General features: G+C 44.9%; 3 protein-coding genes across 6 annotated transcripts in view; 1 reads left to right on the top strand and 2 right to left on the bottom strand.

Moving 5' to 3' along the window:
* LOC143416822 (CD99 antigen-like protein 2) overlaps window positions 1–3,766 on the bottom strand; it is a 26,348-nt gene extending 22,582 nt beyond the window's left edge. For 2 of the 3 annotated variants that reach the window (XR_013097073.1, XM_076882470.1), the window contains exon 1: window positions 3,573–3,764. Coding sequence is in view for 2 of the 3 variants with exons in the window: in XM_076882470.1 (XP_076738585.1) it covers window positions 3,573–3,633 (61 nt within the window). In the remaining variant the exon portion in view is untranslated. Of the gene's footprint in view, window positions 1–3,572 lie in introns of all 3 variants that reach the window. The other variant, XM_076882471.1, reaches the window with a different exon arrangement.
* Window positions 3,767–5,071: 1,305 nt separating this feature from the next.
* On the bottom strand, window positions 5,072–7,084 carry med11 (mediator complex subunit 11). Its single transcript, XM_076882478.1, has 3 exons — window positions 6,947–7,084; window positions 6,234–6,364; window positions 5,072–5,522 (listed from the first exon to the last, which is right to left on the bottom strand). Exons 1-3 carry the CDS (start codon window positions 7,014–7,016, stop codon window positions 5,370–5,372), a joined length of 354 nt encoding a protein of 117 aa, XP_076738593.1. The 5' UTR covers window positions 7,017–7,084; the 3' UTR covers window positions 5,072–5,369.
* Window positions 7,085–7,252: 168 nt separating this feature from the next.
* On the top strand, window positions 7,253–19,205 carry pelp1 (proline, glutamate and leucine rich protein 1). 2 transcript variants are annotated; one of them, XM_076882436.1, is made up of 19 exons: window positions 7,253–7,393; window positions 7,600–7,664; window positions 9,042–9,147; window positions 9,281–9,430; window positions 9,740–9,811; window positions 10,190–10,249; window positions 10,343–10,499; window positions 11,375–11,507; window positions 12,071–12,158; window positions 12,246–12,334; window positions 12,413–12,526; window positions 13,079–13,229; window positions 13,915–14,068; window positions 14,162–14,217; window positions 15,210–15,343; window positions 15,615–15,717; window positions 15,970–17,580; window positions 18,223–18,537; window positions 18,673–19,205. In XM_076882436.1, exons 1-19 carry the CDS (start codon window positions 7,253–7,255, stop codon window positions 18,763–18,765), a joined length of 3,792 nt encoding a protein of 1,263 aa, XP_076738551.1. In that variant the 3' UTR covers window positions 18,766–19,205. The 2 variants fall into 2 exon arrangements, with proteins under 2 accessions (XP_076738551.1, XP_076738550.1); XM_076882435.1 differs by having other exon boundaries at window positions 18,220–18,537.
* The last annotated feature ends 4,696 nt before the right edge of the window (window positions 19,206–23,901 follow it).

The raw sequence follows: 23,901 nt of genomic DNA, 5'->3' as shown, positions 1-23,901 counted from the left end.
AGAGAGAGAGAGAGACACTCACTCAGAGAGAGAGAGAGAGACACTCACTCAGAGAGAGAGAGAGAGAGAAGACACACACTCAGAGAGAGGAGACACTCACTCAGAGAGAGAGAGAGAGAGACTCACTCAGAGAGAGAGAGAGAGACTCACTCAGAGAGAGAGAGAGAGAGAGAGAGAGAGAGAGAGAGAGAGAGAGAGAGAGAGAGAGAGAGAGAGAGAGAGAGAGAGAGAGGTAAAGAAACAGAGAGGGCAGTGAGGGTGTCAGAGTCACTGTTGGATTGTCATTGATGCTCATAGGTATATAATTGATTGTGCAATGATAGAATGTCTGATCCTTAGTAGTCTGCAAAGGCTCTGTGTACGTTCACTCCTCCTTTCCTGAGTGTTCTGGCACACCACACGTCCTAAGGTCACGAGAGAGGTCGTAGCTTCTCTTTCTCTGTTTAGGTAAAAGTGCCTTTTGTTTAGGTGAACTGCTGGACTCAGGCACCAGCAGATCTAGGAGTCACAGGGTCACATCTTCACACACGGTACTCTGTTCACATACATGCCTGTTTGAGACGTCATATGTTAATGAACCTATGAATATTCATGTACCTCAATAAAGAGCAGTGCTACGGGGGAGCTGGGGTTCGAGCGGCAGGAACGGCGCCTGGACAGAGCTATCAGAGGGGAATGCCTAAAGGAAACTACATGACCTAGAGTCCTCTACATCCCCCAGAGACATAAACAGGAAACTCATAAGCACATCAAACTGAGACTAGGAACCATAGATCACCACAACAGCAAGTCAGCAGTCTAACACAGAGATTGGAGTCTGTGTAGAAGCACAAAGACACCGGGGTCAAAGACACAGAATCACAACACTGCTGTGTTCCTGAGGGGAAGACACACACACACCCCTGCACGTTAGAGGATCTGCAGTCGAAGTAGTACCCAGCTACAAGTACCTGGGTACGTACCTGGATGGCAACCTAAAAAAAAGACTGCTGACCTTACAGCTGTCCGAAAGACGACCACTGACACCTGCACAAGGAGGGCAAGACACAGAAGGTCTTTGGAAAAGAGGCTGAGCATGTTAATAGAGAGGCGAAGGGAAGGAAAAGATGTGGTCGAAAAAAGTGATAATAGGGATAACCACACGAGAGGATTGTGAAACAAAATCCGTTCAAAAATGTGGGGAAATCCACAAAGACTGCAGCTGCAGTCAGTGCTTCAAGAACCACGACACACAGCTGTGTGTGAGGCCACTCTCGGACAACAGACGGCATCAGAAGCGCCTCCCTGGGCTAAAGACAAAAAGGACTGGACGCTGTGATGATCTGTGGTCAAAGTCAATTCTGCATTTCCTTTGGAGATCAGGCTCCCAGAGTCAGGAGGAAGACAGGAGTGTAAAGTTTCCAGTCAGTGATGGTTTGGGGAGCCAGGTCATCTGCTGGTGTTGCTCCACTGTGTTTTCTGAGGTCCGAGGTCAACACAGCCATAAACCAGGGAGTCAGCAGCAGGAACCTGCTTCCTGCTGCCGACCTACTTTATGGAACTGCAGATTTCAGGACTTGGCACCTGCACACAGTGCCAACGCTACCAGCACCCGGTTTAACCTCCTAAGACCCGAGCTCTTCCACAGCAGCATTTTTGATTTCTCTTTGATGTTTGGGCTGATTGGGGCCCGATGAATGTAAAAACAAAGAATTACCAGATTTATTTATTTTTTTTACTTTATTTTTGTTTTTATGAAAAGTCAGAGCCACATGTGAGGACATTTGTTTAAAATTTTGATAGAACAGTTTAATGTCCTCGTCAGTGGACATCAGGCCCTCGTAGAGCACAACTGAGTATTTTGGTCTAAATAACCAAAATGTGATGTCCACATATGTGGACGCCAGGTCCCAGGAGGTTAAGGACCTTGATCTTAATTGGCCACTAAACTCGCCTGACCTTAAGCCCATAGTGAAGAGGAAGATGTAATATGCCAGAGCTAACAATGAAGAAGAGCTGAAGGCCACAATCAGAGCATCCTGGGCTCTCATCACACCGGAGCAGACATCCTATCATGATTATATACCTCTAAGATTATATGATTATATGTTTCTAAGCATAGATGACAATCCAAAGCTAGAACCCTGACATCGTTTCCATTAGTTGTCCGATACAATCATCAGAATCAAAAGACATAAACAGTCTGTATGGACTGAATGTAAACATTATACAACTTTCCCTTTTTGAATGGAATTGGTGACATACATCAACTTTCTGATGATATTCTAATTCTATGACCAGCACCTGTGTTTGGCAGCAATAAGCTGCACGTTGTTTTCACTACACCAGGCCGTCTGCCTCCTATAGCACCAGTTGATGTACTGGTTTAAAGTTTATTAGCGTAAATGCACTGATCAAAAACATTAAAGGAAACTGGGCCGCGGTTAAGGCTTCCTGTGCCCATCATCCATCCGAGCCCTGGTAGTTTTCAGGATAGTGTCATCCCTCCATTCCCTCCCATTGTCTGCCATTTTGCTTTGTGCCACACACGCTGTGAAATTCCTGCCACAGAAAAGAGTCCGACAACAAATACTGAAGAATGACAAGAATTTTATCACAGGTGTTGCCAGGTCATCTGTGAGCTCACTGTGGTGCGGTCATCTTTGTCTGCTCTGTCTGCCAATCCAAATAAATTAGCACGAGTCGAGAAACGTTTTATATTTCTCTACTGTGCAATATATGTGTGTGTGTGTGTGTGTGTGTGTGTGTGTGTGTGTGTGTGTGTATATATATATATATATACACACACACACACACACACAGGGTATATTAGTTGATGATGATGGAAGCTGCAGCTGCAGATAAGAAGCTCCAGAAAATCTGCTGTAAAACTTCATCTTTCCTACATGTCCTATAAGAGAAGCTAACATGTGACATTAGTCTAAAGTTATTGACCTTGTTCAGCTTCATGCAACTAATCCTAAATACAGTAACTCAAATTTCAGCTGGTTCCAGTGAACAAACACTGGTGTGCGTGGACTTAAAATGTAGGTTTGGGGTATACAACATTTCCATTATCCAAACCTCACTTACACTACAACGTTTACCAACCACAGCTAACTACTGACCTTAACTTACCCATTGTTAAACAACATCATGATTAAAGCGTGTGCCATACATTCTTCACTCTACCATTCAGTCACATTTTGCTCATTTAAATCTTCCGGTTTTCATACAACAAATCAACTCATGACTAAATTAAATCGTCGGGTTTTCAGTGATTCGCCTTCACCTGAAAACCGGTCACATCATCCTCCATCACCGAGCACGAGAACCATTTCCAGTAGTGCACGTGCAGCTGCGACGCACAGAGGTGACGGGGTGTTGTCTCTTTGATCTTTTCCGTGGATCTGCATCCAGAACTACAGGGACCAAAGCAAGTCACTCCAGCTGCTGAACTATAAGCAGTAAAGCTTTGTAGAGGCTGAAAACCGTACGACACGTTTCAGGCCGACGGACCGTTATTCGGCCTTAAACCGAAGTGTGGCACAAAGGGAGAGCCGGCGGGGTGAGGTGTGCGGGACAAAGCTTACCTTGGAGCGGCAGCAGCAGCGGCAGCAGCACACACAGAGCGCACAGAGAGCGGTGAGCCATGGCTACGAGTCCACACGAGCCGAGACGAGGTGCAGAAACAACGAGCGATCAGCGGGCGTGTTGGCACTCAGCGTGTCCGAAAGCCGCATCCAGGGCGTTCCCCACGGCTAGCTGAGACACACCCACTCTGCGCCACTTCCGGTTGCTTTTAAAACAAAAGTCCTCTCATTAGAGAGATGTTGCATTAGTTTATCTCGTCATTAGCGCAAGTACACTGAACAAGGGTTATGAATAGGTTTTACTATTATTTTATCGAAAAACTCCACGATCGCATACACGGTTCCAACAGAGCACGTTTAGTCGGTGTGCTTACTATTCATGTTATTTTTTTATTTTGTGCTAAGTGAGGGTGGGGTTTATTGCTGTCAAGTTCTGGCCCCTGTGTTGGTTACTTTGATAGGTCCAGACAACTCGCCCAGGAGACACCCAGGAGGTATCCTTGCGAAATGCCTGAACTAACTCCACTAGCTCTCCACTCCTCCACTCCTCCACTCGAGTCTATACTTTGAGCCCCTCCCGAATGGGTGAACTCCTCACCCTATTTCTAAGGGAGAGGCCAGCCACCCTTCGAAGAAGGCCCATTTCTGATGATTGTACCTGCAGTGTTGTTCTTTTAGTCACAAACTCTGGGTAGTGATCGTAGGTGAGAGTAAGGACATAGAGTGACTGGTAAATCCAGAGCTTCGCTTTTACGTTCAGTTCTCTCTTCATCACTGCAGCCAATTCATCTATCAAACGCTTGCTCCCCTCTCCCTTCACTTGAAGCCCAGAGATACCTAAACTCCTCCACTTGGGGCAGCAACTCAACTCAACTTAATTAAATTAAATTAAGTAATCCCAAAAAACTAGGCAGCACGGTGACACGGTGGTTAGCACTGTTGCCGCACAGCAAGAAGGTCCTGAGTTCAATTCCACCATCAGGCCGGGGTCTTTCTGTGTGGAGTTTGCATGTTCTCCCCGTGTTTGCGTGGGTTCCCTCCGGGTACTCCGGCTTCCTCCCACCGTCCAAAGACATGCAGCTTGTGGGGATAGGTTAATTGGATAATCCAAATTGCCATTAGGTGTGAATGTGCGAATGAATGTGAGTGTGAATGGTTGTCTGTCCCTGTGTGTTGGCCCTGCGACAGACTGGCGACCTGTCCAGGGTGTACCCCGCCTCTCGCCCTATGACAGCTGGGATAGGATCCAGCGCCCCCCGCGACCCTGAAAAGGAGATGCGGAAGCGAATGGATGGATGAATCTCAAAAAACTCAAAATCACTGAGTTTGTTGGACAAAAAGGCAATGAAAGCAAAAGCTAAACAAAAACAGTAAAATAAGAACTATGCACAGAGCACATTACTGACCACACTCATGGGGACACTGTTTGGCATCTTTCTCAAAGACTGGAGGAGCCGCAGATTAATGTATGAGGTTCTCTATCACAACCACAACAAAGGTTTTTCCCCCAAAGATGATTCGTTGTTTTATTAAAAGTATCGACAGTTTCTACATATGACCTGCTCCTTAAACTGATTACAAAATCAGAAACACAACACACACAGGCCCCAGTACAAAAACACTTTTTTCTTTCCTTGAGTTTTTGTTTACATTTGTTGAGACACGTCAGCATTTTAATAAAAGTGAGAAGGGCTGTGACACACGTGGGGAATACAGAGAAGTGCCGTTGCATTAGGTATCTGAAAGTGCTGTGCCAGTCCAAGCACATTGATCTCAATCCCAGCAACCGGCTGACTCTCATGTCTGCTGCTGCTGCTGCTCCAGCATGACTTCACAGGTGCGTCCCAGTTCTCCCAGTTTGACCTTGGCATACTCGGCTCGGTTCAGTGCCATCTGACAGTCCTTCCTGGCTGAATAGGTAGAACCTTCATGTGGCTGACCAGTCGCTACCTGGAGAAAGAAAAAGGAGAAACAAACTCGAATCTGTTGCTCACAATATTTCTATCATGGAGGTAAGTTCTTCATTTATAAAAACAAATATTAATAATTAAAAGAAAAACTGCATCAGTTTGTATTTGTGAACCTCATCTGTCTATTAGATTTATGACTTTAACTCTTAATTAAAAACATTTTCTCTTCAGTTTTACAGTAGTATAAACTCCAACGACGACCCCGAGCACTTTAACCTTAACATATTGTAGAGTTTTTACCTTTAAACAGAAAGAACACGACTGTTGATGTGATTTGGTGCTATATAAATAAACTGAACTGAATTCAGGGTCACATGATCCAGCTCATCTATAAACTGAAACTTATTAAAAAGGAAAGTGTTAAGCCTGATCTTAAAAGTAGAGTGGGTCTCTGTCTTCTGAAGCCAAACTGGGAGCTGGAGCAGACCGCTAAGGGCTCTGCCTCCCATTCTACTATCAGGAGCTCCAGGAACCACAAGTAAGCCTGCATCTCAGGTTATTATCCTAATTCATAGTATCCTAACTTTGTTAGGATACTATCAAATCTTGAAGATATGATGAAGCCTGATATTTTGAGACCTTGTAAATGAAGACTTTAAATTCAATTCTGGATTTAACAGGTGGGAGAAATTTGCCATTTCTAGTTGAGGTGAAACCGTTTCTGAAACAAGTCTGCAGCTGTGGATTGAACCTGTGTAAGGTAGCGGATCTGGCCACTTAGTTCGTTCTCCACTCGGCTGACTGAGTTCTGGAACTGGATGAGCTGTCTGTCCATGAAGCTGGCATTGTGTTTATCTTTGGAGAGTTCAAGAACAATGTTACCTGCAAGGTCAAGCATAAACATAGAAACGTGACTTAAAAAGACTTGATTAGACACAAAGACAGAGAGTAAATTTAAAACTTGATTCTTTGTTTTAGTAAAGGACTGTGCTATGCTGAGGACTGGTCGTTGTTGTAGAGTCAGCCAAACAAATGGAAACAAATTGTGTTGTTTGTTTTGTGTCTAAGGATACTGAAAATTGGTTCTTTGCTAGGTTTCCTGGTATGTGTATGGCTTATTAAGCCAAAACCATTTTAAATGTAACAGGTCTGAGGAGTAATTTGAAACTGAGTGAAAAATTCTCAAATGTCGAAGGAAAAACTTTCAGAAAGCCTGGAAACTGCGAGCGAAACGAGGGGCTGAGTTCAGACTTTTGCTGAGGAATACATTTTCCCCTCTGTGATAAAAACCAAATCTTTACAGAGAATAATGATCAGGCAGCGATCTGTTGGAAACAGCTAGGTGGAATTTACGGGATCTCTCGGGTACTTGTCCTACTGTCGGATGAAGAGCATCAGAAAATCAGGCAAAAGTAATCAACGATGCACGGTTTGATTAACAGCCGCAAGAAGACACTGTCTCACCGGCACACTGCAGCACCATCGCTATCTCCTTCTCCACATCCTCCAGCGCCCTGAGCCTGTCATTAGCCATCAGCAGGCGGGAAGCAGCCGCTCTCCGAGGACCAGCTCAGCACAGTGATCCAAGGTGTGACCAAAGCCACTTAATCGAGTTTAAACGGAAGAAAACGTACAACTACTGCAGTCCCTGCAACTTTAACGCGTTATGGTTGAGGGCAGGGTAACAACAAAGAGCTAAAAACTGACGTCACTGAAATATGACGGCATCAGAGTCGCACAGTAGTGACGTTCGCTTGGCGGAGAGGAAAGATGGCTACATCGGCTTGGCTGCATGGCCCATCTGCTATGCGACTAACTGAGGGTTTGGTGTCTGTTCTGAAAGAGCAGCGTCCGGAGCATCTACCCGCTCTGCTAGCAGGCTACAGGGAGCACGGCGTGTTCCAGACACAGGTAGGGCCCGGCCCGAGCGAGCTCCGCGGCTGGAAGCTGCTTCAGCGTTAGCCTGCTCTCGCTGTGCGGCAGCCGCGAGAGGCTTTGTTGTACAGTGGCTGACATCTGGAAGTATGGCAGGACCATGTGCAGCAGGAGCCGAGCTGGTTCCGCGTTTCTTAAACGTTTTGATCTCACTGTTCTCTAAAACTGTCTTGTCTTTGCAGAGCGCGTGCGCCGTTGGTGGTCTCGTGGGTTTTAGCAATGCCAAACTGGGCTCGAGCAAGACCAGGTGAGAAAGGACTACCTCAATCAGCTGTTGTCATAGGCTGATCATACTACAGTTTTTAATGTTTTAAGATGTATACCAACACCTGAGCACTGTCCTGGACCAGGGGAGGTGTGTAGCCGCATTTGTCCTTAAATTTGCTGGCTGTCTGAGTGGTGTCCAAAAGTCATGTGGACTTTATGGATAAGGGGAAACGTTCAGGGGAAAACCTGGACTTGTTAGGAGAACACGGTGTCCATCCCACTTTGAATGGAGCAGCTCTCATTTCTAGAAATCTTCCAAATTTATTAAACCCCCCAAAATATGACTATCCAGAGTTGGGACCAGGAAGAAGGCGTGCAGTCTTACACGCCTCTCTGCAGCTCCTCTCCTCCTGCTACCCCCCAAACCCCATCCCCATCCTCTGTGTTTCCTAAAACAACAAACAATCAGCAAAAAATGATTTAAAGAAAAGAAACAAAAGTATCCACAACTGTGCCGTAAAGTGAAACCGTGAAGTGTGGATTATTAAACATTCGCCCTCTGTCTTCTTAGTTCCTGTTATTACATGACAAACAAATCTATTTAGTCTGCCTTACAGAAACCTGGTTACAGCAGGATGATTGTGTTAGTTTAAATGAATCAACATCCCCGAGTCACTCGAACTACCAGAATCCTCGAAGTGCAGGCCAAGGAGGGGGTGTGGCAGCTCCTACTTCAGCTTATCAATCAACCAAAGACTCAGAAACACTAATCCTCGTCCACCCCAGCTGTGAAACTCAGCATTTAGCCTGAAAAGCCAGTTTGCTGCTCTCTTAAACAAAAACATCCATAAAGCTAGAACGTCTCACTGTTGATCACTTATTAATGGAGTAAGAACAACCCCAGGTTTTCATCACAGCACAGAAACGGCTTTAGTGAAGGTTACAAATGATCTTATGGCCTCTGACAGTGGACTCATCTCTGTGCTTGTCCTCCTCGATACTGTCGACCATCAGAGTCATGCTTAAAGACACTGCGCTGCAGGGATTTGAATCATGACTGTCTAATAGACTTCTGGTTTTTGTGAATGGAGAGTCCTCTTCACACACTGAGGATAATTATGGAGTTCCCCAGGGTTCAGTGCTAGGACCACTTCTGTTTACGCTGCGTACTTTGTGCTTTTACAAATGATCATCTGTGCTACAGGATATGACGTGTGTTTTATTAACCTCGGTTCATTCTAACACATTGATGAGTCTCCATGCGAATCAGTAGCATTTTGTTCTTAAGCCCTCATCTACTCACCTTTAGATCAACATCTCCTGTTGATACAATGTTATGAATGTGAATATAATTTCACACAGTCGAAACAGATTCACTTTGATACTGTATGTTTCTAACATGATTCTGTGTGAGCAGGTTCGAGGGGCTCTGCCTGCTCTCCATGCTGGTTAAAGACAGTTCCAGCGATCTATTCCAGCAGCACTGCCTGTCGTGGCTGCGCTCCCTGCAGCAGGTCATACAGGTAAAGTCACGTGTCGGCTGTTATCATTACAATATTGCTATTTTTCTCCATTTTATCTTAAGGTCTAAAAATTAAAGGTTACCGTTTCATTTTTAAAATTAAAAATACTTTCTGTGTTTTTGTTCTTCACTAGTCTCAGGCTCCAGTTGAGACTGTGCAGCTAGCAGTGAACATTCTGAAGGACTTGCTGCAATACTCGTCTCAGCTAGCAGAGCTGGCCAGAGAGGTTGGCCTCAACTCCATCCTGGGCATCCTCACATCCCTGCTGGGTCTCAAGTCAGAGGTGAGGTGACAAGGCGGTGAGTGGAAGGGCCCACCAGGAGGGCTCCGCAGCCCCTCTGGTGGAGTGTGTCCAGGTACTTTGACACGTAGTTAGTGCCACAGAATGTGAGTGTTAGCCCTGCCACAGACTGGCGACCCTGCCTCTGACACCGCCCCACAACCCTGAAGAGGATGGGTGAATTGAAAGTTGTGTTTAGTTACAATGTAACACTTTATGTATAATTGCATCTGTTATTATTCAGTTAGCTTCAGCTCAGATATCGATCTTCTAACTAGCCTTAAAACGGTTTATGTTCCTGTTTGATGTTAGTGTGAGCTGGCAGCCATGGAGGGAATGACGGCCTGTATGACCTACTATCCGAGAGCGTGTGGATCCTTGAGGGTGAGACACTCCTTCCTGAGACTGTTTGGACTGTTATCGTGGTGCTATTAAATATCTCTTCTTCTTCTTCTTCCTAACAACAGTAATAATAATATCTATTATCTATTATTTATTAGTCATTGCTGTCGCACACTTCTGACAGATTAAGATAAAACTTTATTAATCCCTCGGGTGGGTTCCTCTGGGAAATTCGGTCATTGTCAGCAAAATAAATAAAAACATTCAATTTATACTTGGAGTTTTTTACACCAGTATATAGTTTAATGTTGCTACAGTATTCCTTTAGCAGTATTCTGTGCTGTACTCTGTATTCTGCTTGCTGCCTCTGTTTAGAACCCAGCTGTGTCAAACCTGCACCTGTTTGTTGTTGTTTTTAAGGACAAGCTGGCAGCGTACTTCCTTTCCAAGATGGACAGCACAGACAGGAAAACACAAGAGGTTTGACAAAACAAGCACCAAGTCTTTTTTTTAAAGATTATTATCATTATTTGAAGATTTGTTTGAACGTTTGTTTTGCTGTTACTCTGTCAGATGGCCTGTCAGTGCTACGGTCGTCTGCCCTGCCTGGGCGGCGTGCTGGACAGAGGGGTCGGGGCTGGCAGAGCTGAGGGCTGGACCAATCAGATTCACTGCCTACTGGCCTCTGCCAATGGCCTGCTGGCTCAGCTCTACCAAGGTTCAGAAACAGGTGTGTTGTTTTCTTTGTGAGCAGTGGTGACACTTGGCTTCTGTGTGTGTTTGTCTCCATGTCAGTTAACAAACAATGACAACAAGAAATTCTTCAAATCTGTCTCTTTCCATCCAACTAATATGAAACATTGTGTTAATTACAATGAATCACTATTTAAAACTGTAAAAATAAAAGCTTTTTCATAAGCCAGTAAAGTGTACGTGGGCCAGTGGAACTCTGGACCCTGAATTATGATTAATATTAATTATAACATGTTTTTTAATCGCCATAGAAACGGCATCAAAGCACAGACACACTCAGTCATTTCATGTAGAAACACAATCCGATGGTTCAGTTTTGGTTTTGTGACAGATTCAAACATTGAGCAGTGAAAGAACTTTGTTGTTTCTCTTTGAATTCTTTATCATTTCTTATTAATAAGACAAAAGTATTTCTTATTCGAGCTGCAGACCTACATGTGGTATTAAAGCCTAAAACTAAAACGTAACAAAAACAGAAGTTTTGATTGAATCTTGGGTTAAAGTCCTGTTTTCGTCGTCCACAGTCCTTGACGTTGTCGTGTCGACGCACCTTGATTAACTCGATAATGTCAAAGCAAACTTCTCCTGCTGGCCACACATTTTGTTTAAAATGGTGCAGTTATGTTCTTTTGTCTTACAGCTGTGGCCCCAAACACTGTGGCCCCCAAACACTGTGTATCACTCCTCCACACTCCTCACTTTTCTAGATAAAATGCATTTCTACCAAGTAAATCAGTCAGTGAACCGCGCAGTGAACAGCTGTCAGTGTTGGAGGTGCTGACGTGATGGTGTGACTGTATCCGTTTACTGTTACCGAGGTTACTCACACTCGACTGCTTCTTGCGGTCACAGATGGAGCGATGCAGTATCAAGGTCCCGGGATGGAGCTGGCCTTTCCTCACCTGGACCCAACAGATCCCCTGCTGCTCCTGCAGCTCCAGCACAGATACACTGCTGTGTGCCTCGCACTCAAACACACACTTAGGTACAACACATGCAGACAAGCACACACACCTTTCCCACTCAGAGGTTTCATCTGGAATGACTCAACTTGGATTTGACCCTCCTGCACAACCTTTAATCTGTGCTGCCACTGTCGTGTATCTGTGACCCTATTAAACCAATCTGTGGTCAGGCTGTCTGCATGAACATGCTGCAGCTGTGGGTGGAGCATTTTCTGTATCGATAGTGATGCACAGATGCTTTGCATTACTAAGAAGCAAAGCAATCTTTAGACTTTACTACTGCGACGTGCTCAGTTTAGGAGTGAAGTCGTGTCAGAGCTCTGACATCAGACTTCTGAACTAACTGGAATGAGCATTATTGACCAAGCTGGTATTAGGATAACTGGGATACAGAAAACATCTGGAAAACACCAAATTGAATCAGTTGTATATCTTATTTCTTTACCTCCGCTTTTTAGCATAGTTGTAACATTTACACAAATACACTCAAAGGCCCCTTTGTTTAATAAAAACCTGTACGAGCAGTAAAGGCTTTCATTGTTTCTGGTACTCGTTGCATTCCTTTGTCGTTTCCTTCCATCAGAGTAGATCCCGCCTCAGCTGTGCGCTTGCCCGTCAGGCCAATGCTCAACTTGGTGTGCCGAGCCCTTGCTGTCAGCTCCAAGAGCATAGTGAGCACACACACAATAACACTTATTGAACAGAGACCGTGTCAAAAGCAGTACTGATCTTAATGCACGTTTGACTTTGTGTGTCAGAATTTAACAGGAGATGGAAGTGTGAGGCTGCTGGTCCTCCCCATCATACACAGCATCACCCTGGAAGTCCTGTCAAGTGTGATCACTGTGTGAGTACTCGCACACACGCAGGAGGCCACATTTTGATTTCCTGCAAGCCTGACTCTTGGATTTGTGCTGTGTTACAGAGTACGGGTCGGCATGGTTCAGTACGCTGCAGTAATACAGAGGCTGTTTTCTCAAACACTCTCTGCTTGGACCCCCCTACCTGAGACCAGTGTGGGACAGCAGAGGGCCTACAGGTGACTCACAGCCTCGCACAGCTGCTGTTTGGAGTATTGACTGAAGTTCAGCCTGCAGTTGGAAACCTCGTACACACCTAATATCAGCTAGTGCATCATATTTCATTACGTGTGTGCAGCGTGTGTGTAGCTACAACCTACAGTTGCCCCTGAGAGCCTGTGGAGCAGAGTCAGTGGTTGCCAAGACAACCACCAAGTACTGTAACAACTGGAAGTAACAAAATCTTTACAAAGGTTTCCTCAGAGAGGCTGATGTAAGATCACCGTTCTCATCGCTGCCCTGAAGCGTCCTTAGCACGCTGTGTGTGCTCGCAGACGTCTAAAGGAGTGAATGATGACCATTTAGAGGTTTTTAGTCCCGAGAAAAGAAAGAAAGTCTTAACTGATCTGTTGCAACACAAAGAAGATGAAATGAAAACACCGTGTGGGGATCGAGGAGCTTATTTTAGTAACATTATGGGAAACTGGGGACAGTCTGAGCTGGTGCACTGGGGAAGATTTAATAATGTGTCATCAAGTATATTCATCTCTTGTCTCTCCTCCTTCCCACAGTGCAGTGCGGGTGTCAGTGTACAGAACCTTGGAGCTGTGGGTCCAGGTTGCCGGAGCGTCTTCTAGCATCCTTCAGGGAAGCCCGGGGCACTCGGAGCTCCTCTTTAACCACCTACTCGGGGACATCACACCAGGAGCAGAGTCTGTCAAGGTAGGGGAAAGATGCATTTGGACTAGTCGTCGTCACTAGTCTGTATCAATGCACTGCCACCAGATGGCGCATCAGTGTTGAGAAACGCCATAAATCTGATCATCTAGGCCTCATAGTTTGTTAACACTGTTAGAAAAACATCGCAGAGAGGCTTCGCCTTTACTGATAAGGTGAGGAGTTGAGTCATTCAGGAGGGGCTCAGAGTAGAGCCGCTACTCCTCCACGTCTAAAGGAGACTGCTAATGTCGACAGATCTATCAGCTGGCCTTGGAAATGTTCGGCATTTCAACAGATGAGCTGGAGGAGGTGATAAAAGGGAGGCTGCTGCCCCAAAGCCTGACTCCAGATAAGCAGAAGAAAAACGCCGGATGATTCACTGTTTTGCTGTTTTAGTTTGAAGTCGTGGTCATGAAGTTTCAGAGAACATAAGAATGTAATTGTTTAAAATGCTTTGCTATTAGTTTTGGAGGTTTTCCACTAAAGGGTTATCAAATCTAACTTGATATCTGAGACTCGTCCATTTTTTCCCACAGTTAGTCGACTAAGCGATTAGTCATGAGCACTAAATCTAAAAAATTTACTTTAAGCTCTGACCTTTATGAAACTAAAGGGAACCAGTGGTTTGTTGGGATGTGCTGAGCTTTCTTCTGTTCCTGCTCCTGTGCGTGGGGTGTCCTGTTTCCAGCTCCGGGCGGGACTATCGGCTGATGTTGTTCCTGGAGGAAAGCCCGGCCCTCGTAGGACGAAGCATTTGGTGATGGCAGATACAGTCGGGCCATCGCTGCAGAGGAAAGGAGACCATCTAGCCAATCAAGATACCTGCCTTGCAGCTGTCAGGGGTGAGATGCAAACCAAGTTTAATGTTATTGGGAGTTTACTGGTATACTACGTATGATATTCTGATACCAGACTGACCTTTGTCATCCTTGTAGCACTGAGACAGATCATACAGACCAGTGGGACGCTACTGAAGGACGACATTCACAAGGTAAATGTGATTTAAAGTAACATAAGCGCTACAAAAGAGTGCCCAGCAGAGGGAGACACTTTCTACAGGCGTCTCCAACCATCCACAGATCAGCCTCTGCTGCAGCGAGTGGCACCGAGCCGCCCGCTTTGGAAGAAGATCCGTGTTTAAGCAGACGTGATGTTTGCAGTTCTTTAAGCAACGATTTCCTCCACCCACAGTGAATTTCTAATGATCCACATGAAATATCCCAACATGTTCTAATATGTTCTTGTAGCCAGAAAATAAATTATGTAACTTTATACACAAATTATAGTGATGCATGTTTACTTTTTTAAATAGAGAACGCCCATATCTGTGAAATTGTTGCTCAAAGTGCTGCCGAACATCATCTGTTTAAACCTTGTTCTTCTTTTAAAACTGAATTTTTCAGTGTACAGTTTAATGGATTCATGTGTGTTATTGTTTTAAACTAATTATTAACATTATGCATGATCATTTTACTTGACTAGCAGTTTGTTTTGAAAGATTAACATGGTTATTAATGTGTTATTAAATAGAAACAGGCCGTTTTCCTGCTTATTACACAGAACCTAGCGCAGGTAATAGAGTAGTAATAACATAGGAATTAGCACATTATTGCATTCTTGTTACCCTGCAGTTCCCACATCATTAGCTTCAGTTTGTGGACCATTATTATCCAATTGCATCAGTTTCAGTGTAATATTACTCGGCTGTAACTGTAAGTGGTGTGGTTAGCGTCGACGTGTAGTTACATGTCTCAGCAGGTCCACGTCAGGTTGTGGCGTAGGGTTAAAATGGGATACTGATTACAAGTTATGATGTAGTAAGACACGTTTCCCATCTTGTGATGATCTGCAGCTGTAAAGTAAAATGCTTTTGTTTGTTTTTTCCATCATTTAGCATTTTTGGTGTATTGCAGGAGAGACTCTTCATTTTATTGTTTTTAATAACGAACGATTACACTGTTGTGTCCTGTCGATTCCTTCAAGCGGCTCCATGAGGTGGTTCTGCCACTGTGTGTGCGCCTGCAGCAGCAGCAGTCTTGCAGCAGCAATGCATGTGAATCTGCAGGGAGCGCGAGTGGGCAGTACAGCAGTGCTCTGACTCGACGAGAACTGTACAGGTATGATCTTCATGTTAACGATGAGCCACACATTAGTGTTTCAATAGTGTTACGGTGCTCCTCCTGCTTTTTGTTCAGGTTGAGTTTAAATGTTCCACTGTTGACTGAAGGAATGTCCACACAGTGCTTTATTCAGACTGGACCCAGTCTGACACCACCCTAGCACCAGCACCACTGTGGGCCCCGAACTGGTCTATGTTCTGTAGATGCAAAAGTTCACTTTAGCTTCGTGTTGGACTGAAGGAGCTGTTTCACTTGTATGAATTTGAAGGTTATTGCTGGCCCTGGTCCTGGTCCCCTCACCCTGTTGGCCCCCACCTCTGACCTGTGCTGTGTCAATCCTCAGTAACGGGCGCACCGACAGGAATGTTAAGGTAAGCCCTAAGGACCTGAAGCGCTGCAAAAAGGTTTTTAAAATGTAGCAACGTGTAGTGAGTGGAAGGATCAACATTTGTCTTGCTGTGAAGTTGAAATAAAATAATTATGGAGACAATGATGTACAATCTGCCTCAAGTCTTCTGTTAAAGCTCAGATTGACTTAACAGTTTCAGACTTGGCAAAAACATGAAGTGTTTGTCTGCTCACTGTTTCCAGCTTTTAATCAAACCCATCGTCCACTTTCTCAGGTGTCTTCGTTCTGCGCGGAGGCCTTGACCATCTGTAACTTGATCCTTCATCCCCGCTTTCCCTCCATCGCCCTTCCTTTGCCACCTCTCACCATGAAACCTTCCTCCACCACTCCGGTCCTCCCCTCTTCCCAGGGACCTGCCCCTGGATTAACCTTGCCAACCCTGCTTGGAGGTCCTGCCCCTGGCCCTCCTTTTCCCGCCCGTCACTCTGTCAACCTGGGCCCTGCTTCCCTTCTGAGCTCTTTTGAGAACCATCTGTCTCTGGTTCCGGGACTTCCAGGCCAGGGTCCGACTGCAGGAGACATGATTCTTTCCCCACATTCGCACCACCAGCCTGATCCTGCAGGCCTGGGCCCTCCGGAGGGACAGAGACCCGTGTTTGTGCGTTTTGACAAAGAGGAAGCCGAAGACGTCGAGATCTCTCTGGCAAGTGACTCGGACGACAGCGTGGTCATTGTTCCTCCGGGTATGCTTAACATGGAGACTCAGCAGGACGACGCAGCAGCAAACTCACAGAGCATGTCCTCCTCTGCACCGGGTGGCACTGGTGTGACACTCGCAGGTGCAGAATCTGTCACCATGGTCCCAACTACGGCAGCCGCAGCCACAATAGACGGGGTCTCTCTGCCCAATGACCTGGCTGCCTCTTCCCCCCTCCTCACTGCTTCCACCACCTCCATCAACTCCTTTCCTCCTTCCAGTGCCTCGGTGGTCTCCCTGGTTCCACCTTTGAACTCCAGCACCTTTACAGCTCCACCTGTTGGTCTGGGGGAGTCATTGCCTGGCAGACCGCAGCTCCAGCAGATGCTTATGCAGCCCTCGACGGCAAGCCAGGCTGGTCCCATGGGGTTACCGCTCCAGATGCACCTGCAGAATCAATTAAGTCAGCAGGGACGGCACCTCCACCAACAACCAGCTGCTGCTGCCAGCAGCGAAGATTCTGCTGTCATCAATATTAACAGTACTGATGATGAAGAGGAAGATGATGAGGACATAGATGAAGATGAAGAGCTGGAGGAGGATGAGGAGGAGGAGGGGATAGATGAGGAGGACGAAGAGGAGGATGTAAGTGAGTTAGCTGATGAGTTTTTTGATGGGGAGGAATATGAGGAGCTGGATGAAGAAGACGGTGAAGATTTGGAGGAGGAGGAAGAGGAGGAAGAAGAGGAAGAGGATGGCGACATACCGCCTCTGGAGGGAGTCGAAGACAAAGACGGAGGGTCGGGGATTCAGGAGGGGAAGCTGGATGAGGGACGGATTTCTGCATTTAATGTGGAGGAACGCACAGAAGGAGGGATAGAGGAGATCCAAACTAACAGGGCGCTGTTCGGAGAGGACACGATGAAGGTGCAGGAGGTGGAGAGCATCGGAGTCCTCGAAGCGGCTCGGGAGGGCGAAGTAGAAGAGGAGGACAACGAAAGGATGGATGACCCCACCATGCCGCAGATCCTGTGTGTCACCGGAGGAGCGTTGGAGGAGCGAGAGGAGGCCGAGGAGGAGAGGGAGCAAGCCGGAGCAGAGCTGCAGAAAGAGGAGTGTTCGTGGGAGCAGGGAGCCAAGGAGGACGAGCCGCAAGCAGCGGAGTCCGAACAACCGGCCAGTCAACAGGTAGATCCTGCAGCTTTGTGAATCATACTGTTGAATGACAGCGTTACACAGCTCAGCGTGCTGAATGCATTAGACAATGTAATGAGGCTTTGCAGTACAAGTAACTCAGAGTGTAAGTGGGCCTATGACCAGCAGATTTAAGGAAAGAGGGAAAATGGAGACAGGAAATGATGTCATGAAGAGCAACAGCAGGTGGTGCAGCATGAAGAATAAAAAGGTTTATCAGTGTAATCAAGGCCACTGATATCCATGACACGCTTCATGGAAACAAAGTTGTTGCTTTCAGCAGTGTCCTGTTGAGAAAGTAGGTCAGAGTAGAAAGACAGACGCCCTCTACTGGTAAGATCAGGCTTCAAACTTTCCCTTCATAAAGTAAACAGCTGGGGCTGGATCAGGTGACCCTGATTATGCTGCAGTGGCCTTATATGCAAAATATACATGAATTTCTCACAAAAAGCCTGATTTTCTAATGTGATCGTCACAGTCTGAGCTCCAGATTATCTCAGCAGCTCAGTCATATATTTGTACAAATGCACATGAAGTATTACTACACAGTCTCTGTTAGAAATGTGTTTTTCTCCTATATATGATAAATAAAGAGAGTATTACAAGGAAACTGAAGCTTTCTGTCTGTATCAGCAGGAATCAGCAGCTGAGCCTGCAGAGGACGCCAGCGCGAGCGATAACCAGCTGCCCAGCTGTGAGGACGAACCGCTCGAAGCTCTTCAAGCAGGAGACTCGACAGCAGTGGCAGACTCTGAAAACGCAACAGAACCAAATGTGACAGAGAAACAGGAAGAAGACACTGAGAAGAGCTCTGAAAAGGAAGCAGAGCAGCCGGAGACGGGAGCAGGGGGAGGGCAGGAGAGTAATGGAGAGGAGGGAAAAGGAGTGAAGAGGAAGAGGGAGGAAGGACATGGAAAAGAAGAGGTGGGGCAAAGCCCAGAGAAGAAAAAGGTATTGCTTTTAATCCCTCGTTAAGATGCAGATGGTAGCTGCTGTTTGTCCACTGATTGAAAGCTTCTTCGGTCAGGGTGATGACCTGACTGTATGAACTTGTGCTTTACACTGTGTGACGTCGCTCTCTTTCAGATGGACGATGAAGCCATGGCGTCAATGTTGGCTGATTTTGTGGCGTGTCCACCTGATGATGAAGACGGTGCTTCTGGATCAAAAGCCTCATAAATATTTGCCAACCTGAAATGAAATTAACACTGATCTCTGGCTTCTGTGAGCAGAATCTGGCAAAACATGTATCGTTAGTCACATTCCCAAGGTTTAGTTACCTCAAACATCATGCTTTACATCGCGTGTCACAGCAGTTTAATATGGCGTTCAGTCTTTTAACCATCGGGACCATTTCTGGCTGGTCCGACTTTCATACCCGGGTTATAATTGGCTGTCAGGTGTAAGAGAACTCTTTTCTACGGTGGACCCAGTGTCCTCCCAGCAAGGAGGCAAAGCTCCGTGAAATGTGTTAACCTGATGACTTTGTTGTTCTTTACAGCACAAGTATCTTCCAGCTAGTTTGCAGTTTTACTTTTGTTTGTATGCATCTTTTTTGCTCTCATGGTTTGGCATCAACATCATGCTTTGTTAAAAAAATAAAATGTACTTCCATTACATGTTTTTCTTTTGTTTGGGTTCTTTTTGGGGGTTTTGTCTGACGTCTGCTTGCATTAATCATTGTTATGGGACTGATTTGCTGTACATGTTAGAGGTGCTGCTCCTCCACGTTGAAAGGATTTGGGGTGAAGGAGAGGGAGGTGTGGGCATCTCTGATAGCCGCTTTGTTAGCCTTGGAGGTGCGCAAGGCTAACGGATCCCCGTCTGACCCACCTGCTGTCATTTTAAGAACTGGCTGAGCCAATAAACTGCATTCAGCAACCCGCAGGGCTCCAGCACATGCTGCAGGTTGATCTACAGCAGTGGTCCCCGGGCCAGAGCCGTTTGGTCCCGGGCTGCCAGAGTTCAGGCTCGGATGTGAAATTTATGGTTTTCAGTGTTTTTATCGTTAACTCGGTTTCCCGGGGTCTTTTCCCGCGTTATAGTTTGGCGTCTTATTTTGAAAGAACTATTTACGCGTTGCCATGGCGACCAGAGAGCATTAGGATGCTAGTCTGTTTGCGCATTTCCGGAGGACGCTGCTAATAAAGTTAGCTACACAGTGAATTCGCGTATTTAACACTGTATTTACAAAATACCACAGTTGTTCTCTTGGTCGTATCATTTTATTTTGTTTTATTTATCCGCGACAACTCCGTGGAAATATTCCGTGGCGCAAAAAAGGTTGTAGAGCACTTCAGCAATGAGCAAGCTTTGTAAATGAGGAAGACACGAGGCGCAGCTGCTGCAGGGTGGGAGTGGGCTCGGCCGCAGTGTGAAGATAAAGCTCTCATTGATATTGCTGTCAGAGCTGCCAGTCATACTTCCCACGCTGTCTACATGCATGTTCTCACGCAACTGAAAAACAAATTTCAAACTGAACCTAAGCCAGTGCACAAGAGTGAGTACCCACGGTCACAGGGGAACGCCCCCTCCTTTTTTAATAAAAACTCATGACTTTAAGTAAACAATCTCAGATGTACGTGCCTCAGTGGAAACCTGGTAATATAACACACTACATATGTAGATGGTCCCAAACATAAAGAGCGTTACTATAAATGACGTTCACTGTTTCTGGTTCACTGGCTCAGTGCAATCTAGTGAACATTTAAGACACCACACACAACAGTTTGTGTCAAATAAATCAAATGCAGAAAAATGGCAGAAACAAGAATCAAAGGACAGTCGATGTAACATTTTTTTCCTCAAAGATATTTTTATTGAAGAAACAACAAGAATGGATACACAGAATTGTTAAACAACAGACAAGTACAGTTTCACAATGATTGAACTGAAATAACAATGCAGATTAATGACACACTCACATACCTTGTAATTGCTTTTATCAGTTTAGCCCCACTTAGCCCCATCCCTCAGTCCAGGTAGAAAAAAACCGTCGTAAATACAACAGGACAAAGCAGATATATAAGATGAAATAACTGAATCCAAGGAATTAGTCGACATTTAAAGGAAAAAATAAAGAACAAAACTAAAGAGGACGTGACAGACGTCCAATAGGAATAAAGAGAAAGCTTGATGTAAATATTAGCCTGTAGAAGGCAAACCAGTAGTGACCCTTGATGACTGCTTAGATATTGTTATTTCAATAATAATTAGTTTCTTTGTTTAATGCAGTTTGATGAAAAGTTCAAATACAGTGTAAAAGTAGTGAGCCTCGCCTCGTTTCTTTCCATTTTCCAAGGAGTCAAACTTTTCTTTTTTAATCTTTTTCCTTTGGCTGCTTTTTCTCTCACTCTTCAGTTTAGACCTTTCACCCGATAATTTCCTGAGGAATCTGGTTTGTTTACTTGACCACATAACATTGACTAAGAATTCATTCAAGCCTCAAAAAGCTCCATACTCCAGGGATGAATCAGTTATTGAAACCGCAGCCTCCTTTGATGCGGTCTCACTTGTGTACCTACAGCTGCAGCAGTGGAGACTGTCAGGAAACTGAACCAGCTCCAGTGATACTTGCACACTGATAGGCCGCTGCCTCAACATGTTTTAAATACAACGAGGGCCATGGACGGAGTGGAAGTAGGGCTCTTGGCTCCTTCATAGTGAGAGCACTAAGCCACAGGCACAGATATGTGGATAACACCTGGGTCAAAATCAACATGCAAGACGTAAAAGTTCACATCAACTTTGTTCTTCTGCTGTTTTAAAAAAAGTAACAAAGTTGAAAAACTCCAGTTTTCACTGATTTCTTTGTCTTTTTTCATTTTCAGTATGTTTCTTATTCTTATTATTCCAACACATCTGCCTTCAACCTTTAGGAAGCACACAGTGTCTGATGTTTTATTTTAATTTCACTAAAACATTCTAATAAATAATTTCTAAAAATTGCTGTAACTGAAAGTGTGAAAGACTTCGGGGCTGGGCTGATGCTTCAAGATCCTAACGACGTCCCTGATGTGTGATCAGGCTGCTGCTGTTACCTCAGTGAACTGCTGTCTTCTTTGGAAATCACAAACTGACACAACTGCAACTTCACAATGCCGAACTTAGCAAAGTGTGAGGAAAAACCCCAGAACAAGACAGACGGATGTTTTCCTCGCAGCTGTTTGGAGATGATTAAAATATTCTGCAGCAGCTCCTTTTTCAGCGTCTGCCAACAGCTTCAAATATTTAGCAGCATGATATCAACTATTTAGATTGTCTGCAGTAGATACTACACCCTCAATACCCAAGAATCACCTTCAGCAACTGGAAACAGCTGTGAAAGCTTTGTCGACAGCTTACACTGTTACTAAAACTGGAAGATTTAATGGAAAGTTACCATATTGTGTTCATTTCAGTAACTGTGTACAAGTGGTGAAAAAAATAGTTATCAGTTACTTTGATTGCTTCATTGCACATTTTGCTGTCAGTGTTTGTGTCCAGTTGTTCCCTGAAGGGTCAGTGCACATCAGGATCTTTTTGATCGGAGATTATGTATCGGAATTTCAGGAGCAGGATCACGCCTCCAAACATGCTCCTTCCGGCTGTCATCTATATTGGTTCCCCCCAGTTCTGCAAACTGCTCGTTGTTGTTTACGTGCCCCACCCTCCCTCCTTGTTCTCAGTTCTTTAACTTCTTCACTCCTATTTAGTACACGGGGATCTGCCAGGCCCAGGAGCCAGTCCCCTTCGAGGCCTTCCCCAAACCACAGCTCAATTCATGTCCAAGCATCACCTTTACCCACAAAAACGCTGTCAAACCTAAAATGAGGACGTGGGCCCATGTGATGGACCAAGCAGTGAAAGAAACTTAGGCACAGGTTAAAGTCCAAAAAAATTTTTATTTTTTTTTTTTATTTAACCCAAAAAACATAATTGGTTAAATCATGCAAAAAGAATCAAAATCTTGGGCCCATGAAAGAGGTCAAAATAACAGAACTCTACTCAAAGTTGACAACTCAAACAAACTGACCTAACTTAACGAGACAAAGGGGAAACTTAAATAGTGGCTGATCAGCCCACAAAAACAGGAGAAGGGGTAAAACACACAAAACCTAACTAAACCAACCAAACATAATGAACTCCAATCCCCCCCACCCCACCCCCGGTCCCAAGTTATGGCATGAACCAATTTGTAGTCGTCCTTTAAAGCTCGCTCCGCCCTTTTCCACCTCTTGGCTCCTTAAACAAGGGACTGGAACAGCTGCAACTAAGGTAACTCAGAAAACAAAAAATTAATCATACATAACAGTGTAAACTAAAATGTGCGCACTTATTTTAGAATGCAGTGTTATGTGGATATGTGAATTAACTCTAAACCAAAACCAGTTATTTATTGTCCTGTCAATAAATTCCTATATTTAAAGAAAGACAAATGTGAATGCAATGTTACTTATAAGCCTCTACACTAACATGTTGGGTATTACCACTGTGTGGCTGTAAGTGCAAATTACTGAAAGAGAACGCTGATGATGGACTACTACACAGGAAACCGCTAAGATCTCACAAAAAGAAAAAGAAGTACAACACATCTTCTGTTTGCAACAATAACCACAGAGGTTCCTCAACACTTCTTAGTCAATGTTCTGTGCATATGTAACACAAACGTAAGTCTTAACTGCACATCACTGTGTCAAAGTCAGCGTTATTTTCAAAACCCATATGTACAGATCACATTTAACATTGCAGGAATCCCCCGGCAGCCTACGTCTATTGCAGCATAACTAAGGGAGGATTCAGGGTCACCTGGTCCAGCCCTAACTATATGCTTTAGCAAAAAGGAAAGTTTTAAGCCTAATCTTAAAAGTAGAGATAGTGTCTGTCTCCTGAATCCAAACTGGAAGCTGGTTCCACAGAAGAGGGGCCTGAAAACTGAAGGCTCTGCCTCCCATTCTACTTTTAAATACTCTAGGAACAACAAGTAGGCCTGCAGAGCGAGAGCGAAGTGCTCTAATAGGGTGATATGGTACTACAAGGTCATTAAGATAAGATGGGCCCTGATTATTTAAGACCTTGTATGTGAGGAGCAGGATTTTGAATTCTGGATTTAACAGGAAGCCAATGAAGGGAAGCCAAAACAGGAGAAATCTGCTCTCTTTCTAGTCCCTGTCAGGACTCTTGCTGCAGCATTTTGGATTAGCTGAAGGCTTTTCAGGGAGTTTTTTGGACATCCTGATAATAATGAATTACAGTCGTCCAGCCTGGAAGTAATAAATGCATGAACTAGAATATTTCTGATTTTAGAGATGTTGCACAAATGGAAGAAAGCAGTCC

The sequence above is a fragment of the Maylandia zebra genome, linkage group LG3 (assembly GCF_041146795.1).
Source record: "Maylandia zebra isolate NMK-2024a linkage group LG3, Mzebra_GT3a, whole genome shotgun sequence".
NCBI lineage: Eukaryota > Metazoa > Chordata > Actinopteri > Cichliformes > Cichlidae > Maylandia > Maylandia zebra.
Note: the sequence above shows the minus strand (reverse complement) of the source record. Positions and strands in the feature narration are given on the sequence as shown.

Coding starts and splice junctions, on each gene's coding strand:
- med11 (XM_076882478.1), bottom strand. CDS start 7,016: ATGGCTAATGACAGGCTCAGGGCGCTGGAGGATGTGGAGAAGGAGATA. Junction 6,365..6,946: donor GATGGTGCTGCAGTGTGCCG/GTGAGACAGTGT, acceptor TTGACCTTGCAG/GTAACATTGTTCTTGAACTC. Junction 5,523..6,233: donor AGATCCGCTACCTTACACAG/GTTCAATCCACA, acceptor TTCTTTCTCCAG/GTAGCGACTGGTCAGCCACA.
- pelp1 (XM_076882435.1), top strand. CDS start 7,253: ATGGCTACATCGGCTTGGCTGCATGGCCCATCTGCTATGCGACTAACT. Junction 10,250..10,342: donor CAGACAGGAAAACACAAGAG/GTTTGACAAAAC, acceptor TTACTCTGTCAG/ATGGCCTGTCAGTGCTACGG. Junction 11,508..12,070: donor GCACTCAAACACACACTTAG/GTACAACACATG, acceptor TCCTTCCATCAG/AGTAGATCCCGCCTCAGCTG.